General features: G+C 32.6%; 1 protein-coding gene across 3 annotated transcripts; it reads right to left on the bottom strand.

Annotated features, from left to right (window-relative positions):
• Positions 1-647: 647 nt before the first annotated feature.
• On the bottom strand, positions 648-3,735 carry LOC100253745 (trifunctional UDP-glucose 4,6-dehydratase/UDP-4-keto-6-deoxy-D-glucose 3,5-epimerase/UDP-4-keto-L-rhamnose-reductase RHM1). Of its 3 annotated transcripts, none has more exons than XM_002271934.4 (3): positions 3,504-3,735; positions 1,542-3,092; positions 648-1,380 (listed from the first exon to the last, which is right to left on the bottom strand). In XM_002271934.4, the coding sequence occupies exons 2-3, from the start codon at positions 3,069-3,071 to the stop codon at positions 937-939; spliced, it is 1,974 nt and encodes a 657-aa protein (XP_002271970.1). In that variant the 5' UTR covers positions 3,072-3,092; positions 3,504-3,735; the 3' UTR covers positions 648-936. The 3 variants fall into 3 exon arrangements, with proteins under 3 accessions (XP_002271970.1, XP_010648843.1, XP_019074800.1); XM_010650541.2 differs by lacking the exon at positions 3,504-3,735 and adding an exon at positions 3,313-3,489; XM_019219255.1 differs by lacking the exon at positions 3,504-3,735 and having other exon boundaries at positions 1,542-3,489.
• Between the last annotated feature and the right edge of the window lie 1,603 nt (positions 3,736-5,338).

Genomic DNA, 5,338 nt, shown 5'->3' with positions numbered 1-5,338 from the left:
AAATATCAAGGATTTTTTTGAATTTTTTTTTTAAATTTATCATTTATTTTTTATTTTAAATTTATATTATCTTTTTAATTTTAACTACTCTTTATATTTATCTCATTAATGTTATTTTAAAAAATTATTATCACTTCATTCTTAATTTTTTTATTTATCCGATTAATTTTATTTAATTTTAAATGTTTTTATTTTAAAATATTAAAAATATAATTTTACTCAAAAATTGCTACAATATAAAAAAAAATTAATGAAGTCCCAATATTTTATAAATTAAAATTAATTTGACGAAATAAATTATTAATAATTTTAATTATTTAAATAAATTAACGAAAAATTGTCACCATATATTTATAATAAATTTTCAAAAATCAAATCTCAAATACAATATTTTATATAAATCAATTTAATTTTTTTATTTAAAATGTAATAAAATATGTTTTAATAAAAGTATTTTTTATTTTTAAAATAAATGAATATAAATATATTAAAAGAATTTAAGTTAATTTTTTTATAAAAAAATAATAAATATTATCTATAATCGGATTTATATCAATTACACTTACAAAATAACTTTAATATATATTAAATGGGTCAAGACCAATACAAATTCCAGTAACAGATAAGCAATAAGATACATTTGGTCCTACAAAGAAAATGCATGCTTTCCATTAAAAATGAAAAAGGCAAGCTAAAAATATTACATGAACATTAATGGTTTCTGGGTTCCAACTACTTATGCTAAAACTTTCTGAATGAATTAGCAACACACAAGTAAAATGTAGTCGACATAAAATGAGTACAAGGGGCATAATATAAAATAATATTTAACTTAGAGAAACGTATTTTCTGATCAAACTACTCCTCCCAACAGTAGTTCCAGTTCTTTTCCTGCGCTTTTCCGAGTTAGAGCCAAGTCGAGCAAAGCATGAAGATTCAACTTTTCTTGTTGGGTTCGAAGACATACTTGATGATTGACTCTTTGATTGACAAGAGTTCAGGGAATTCTTTCTTTAGCTTGGAGGCATCCAACTCATTATTACTCCTTGGTGCAACTATAACCTTGGCTTGTTCTTCCAAGTTGAAGTTCACCCATTCGAATCCAGGGTCTATGTAATCCCTGTACATCTCTAGGATTTCATTGTGGCTCACTACCCCTGGGTTGGTGAAATTCCATATTCCTCGACAGTTCCTCTTGGCCATCTCGATCGATATAGGTAGGAGCTCATCTAGTACTGTCATGCTGTTGGGGATGTTAACCACTTTGTTGTATCGAGCGATCTTTGTTATGAAGTTCCTGGGGTTGCTGAGGTCTGATGATATTGGCATTCGGACTCTAAGAGTGCATACATTCTCATACTCTCTTAGGAGCTCTTCCACCTGCACTTTTGCCAAGTTTTGTAATGAATATTTCTGAATTTCAATTCATAATAAGTCTCATACAATGTGGGATATCAAGGACACAATATACTCTCATTTTGGGGAACTGGGCAAGGAGAAAAACGTAAACTTTGAGCAGGTTTAGATAAGTAAAATATTACCATGGCCTTGGTTTTGGAGTAGAAGGAACCTACGAAATTGGGCTTATCTTCTTCCTTGAATCCAACTCCTGACCCTTCTGGATGCTCCTCATCATACTCAAATATGCAGCCAGTTGCAAAATTCATCATCAAGAGACCCTGCTCCTTGCAGACATCTGCCAATGTTAAGGTACCCAACACATTAGTCCTTATGGTCTCAACCTTGTGAGATTCGCACCAGTCAACATTAGGCCTCCCAGTCACACCGGCAGCATTGAAAACATGGGTCGGCTGTACCCTCCTTATATCCTCCATGAGTGTTTTCCTATCTTGCAGTCTTCCTTTCCCGTACTCGAATTCGATTCCACCATCCTTGCAAAGTTTTCCCAACAGGCCCCCTATCCAACCAGTCCTCCCATATATCAAGAACTTCAAACCTGAACTTTTACTTGCAGGACTGCAGTCTTTGTCGCACCCATACTGCAAGAAACACTGGTCATCATTGGGAAAAGCTATCATAGAGATTCGAGGGTGGGGGTGAAGGGCTGCGCTAACATCACCCCACCAGCCAGGGTTTTTAGTATACCACTCCATTGTCCTCCTCAGCCCTTCCTCCCATGGAGTTCTTTCCTCCCATCCAAGCTTCTTGAGCTTTTGGTCATCCAAGAAGTATCTCTTGTCATTAAAAGGCCTGTCATGGACAAAATTTATAGCCTGTTTCGAATCCAACCGAAACAGCTTGCAAATGTCCTCAGCCACATCTAGAACACTCCTCTCCTTCTTGGTGCCGATATTGTACACATGCCCAATCACCCCTTTATGCAGCACTACTTCAAATGCCTCTGCAACATCTTCACAATACAGATAGCTTCTGACATTTGATCCATCTCCATGAATAGGCAACTGCTCCCCTTTCATGGCCAGAAGAATGAACTTGGGGATAAGTTTTTCTGGGAATTGGTTGGGGCCATAGACATTGTTCCCTCGTGTTGTGATTGTTGGGAGGCCATAAGAGCGGTGGTAGGCCATGACCAGCATTTCAGCTCCAGCCTTGGTAGCAGAATAAGGATTAGTCGGAAGGAGCTGAGAAGCCTCAGGGTTTCCAATGTCAGTATCCAAGTCAGTCTCCCCATAAACTTCATCAGTACTGACATGGATGAATCTCTTGATTCGCTTAGTGACCTTGCAGGCTTCAAGGAGCACATGGGTGCCATAGATATTATTATTAGTGAATTCAAACGAGTTCCCAAATGAATTATCCACATGGGTTTGGGCAGCAAAGTGCATTATAGTGTCAATATCCTCCGCAACCAAGAGATGGTTAACAAGATCAGCACACACAATATCGCCCTTAACAAACTTGAAGTTTGAGGATGAGCGCGAGGGTCCTAGATTCTTGACATTGGAGCAGTAATCAAGCTTGTCAAGGGCCACAATCCTGTAGTCTGGATGGTTCTTGACCAGACGATTAGTGACATGGGAAGCGATGAAACCAGCAGCGCCAGTTATAAGAATGTTTCTCGGAACATATGGAGCAGGTCCAGACGACATCCTTCTTTTTTGTCTTCCTTCCTTCAATATGGTCATGAAATTAGTGAAGGCAAACAAACAAGTATACAGTATACAAGACGATCTAAAGAAGAGGAAAAAAAAGAACAAGAGGACATCAAGGTATATCAATCTTCTACAATACATTGATTGTTTTTCATGTATACGATTACGAAATCAAATCAGACCATCACCTCATACAAATTAAACATGCAAGCAACGTCCTATCTTTAATTAATCATACCCTGAAATCCTGAAATGACAATATGGATGCAACTAAACAGATTCATATATTCCTAAGATTTTCCAAATCTCAGAAAATAACAGAAAAGATTGATTTCAAATTCTTCAAGAATTCCATGAGATGTTCGGAAAAACCCATACAGAAATTCTGAGAAAGTTAGAATACTGAGAGTGAGGGAGAAGTGATCTTACAGGATGTGGTGTTGCAGGAGTGCAAAACAGAAATTCCGAAAGGAACAGGTTGAAAACAGTAAGATGCTGAAAGTTCGTAGGTAGTTCCTAATTTGTAGGGGCTCTGACTCCTTTTTAGGCTAATGCATGCGTTAAGAATTAGTATTCCTGGGATGACGGGAACAAAAATTAAAATTAATTTGAATTAATCTTAATATTTAATTTTAAAAACGTTAGAAAATGTCTATTAAATGTTTATCTTCTTAATTTTTTTAATTATTAATTTGGAATTAAGATAATATTTTTTATGTGATAATTATGAATTATATCTTTTAAGGAAAAGTATTTGATGATGAGACAATTATATTCTAGGCTTATTCTATTGGCATAATAAGTGGAATATGAATTATATCTTTTAGGAAAAGGCAACGTATATGCATGGACAAGAATCTCTCTCTTCACGGTTAAAGTAATTGACCAAGAATATAAAATAATTCCCAAAATAATAAATAAATAAATAAAAAGAAATATTTATATTATCTCTTCACGGTTAAAGTAATTGACCAAGAATATAAAACTATTCCCAAAAAAAAAGGAAATATTTATATTAAAAAGTCTAGTTGTCGATTATTGTTGATGACATGATAAATAAAATGAGTATTTTAAAGAATAATGATATGATTAATTTAAAAAATATATGTATTTTAAATTATTTTTAAATAAATAAAGATAATATTAATTGTAAAAAATTATATTTTTTTTATATATTTATATATTAATGAGTCAAAATCCACTTTTTTTAAATGAAAAAAAAAGCATCGAAAGAAAGTTAAAAAATAAAAAATATCAATCACAAACTCAATACATACAAGGAACCACATTAAAGACATGTGATTAGATCATTGTAATTTGTTATCAATTAGAAGGGTAAATGTGTTAATGGTAGTTTTTAAGCCTACATTTGATGACAATGAACTTGAGAATTTCAGTCCCTATTTTTTTAGACAGTTTTCTGTTTTCATTCTCAAAGAGAATAAAAAATTTGGTCCAAAACATGTTTCCATGATATTTTTCCATTTTTTTTTATAAAAAAAAAAAACAATAATAAAAATTTGGGTCTAAAACATTTTATCATTATATTTTTCAATTTTTTGAAAATTAAAAATAGAAATTAGGTCCAAAACATGTTTCTATGATATTTTTCCATTTTTATTTTCTAAAAAACTTAGGATTACAAAATGAAAAAAAAAAAATAGGAAGACGTTGAACTTTCATGGGTGGTTCCTAATCAGAGGGTGTCTGACTTTTTTTAGATTAATGTATACACAACATGACATTTCTTCCCCTTTGAGTTAGTATCCTTAAAGATGACCAGGCCAAAACTCAAATTAATTTGAATTAAACTTTTCTAAAAAAACATTAGAAATGTCTATCTAGAAACTCTAGAAACTCTCTTATGTTCATTTTCTTAATTTTTTTAATTATCTCTTTTAGATAAATATAATATTTTCACTTAAAATTTTATATACTTTTTGCAACTGACTTATGGAAATTTTAAGCTAATCCAACCTATGTAATCATCCTAGAGGGGGGTGAATAGGGTGATGGTATCTTTTCGCAAATTTAAACAAGTGAATGCAAGAGACAATTATATGTAAGTATATAATAATCAATATATAAACAATTGCATATAAATTAAAGAGTATGAAAGAGAGAATGCAAACACAAGAGTTTATAGTGGTTCGACGCAACTCGGCCTACATCCACTCTCCTCTACCTTCAATCCCGAGCTTAAGGTTCCACTAATCCAAGGCTTCCAAACCAAGCCTTCAAGCAATACAATTGGATTATAATTC

Source organism: Vitis vinifera, chromosome 4, assembly GCF_030704535.1.
Source record: "Vitis vinifera cultivar Pinot Noir 40024 chromosome 4, ASM3070453v1".
In the NCBI taxonomy this organism is placed as follows: domain Eukaryota; kingdom Viridiplantae; phylum Streptophyta; class Magnoliopsida; order Vitales; family Vitaceae; genus Vitis; species Vitis vinifera.
The sequence above is the reverse complement of the archived record's forward strand: the minus strand, read 5'-3'. Positions and strand labels throughout refer to the sequence as shown.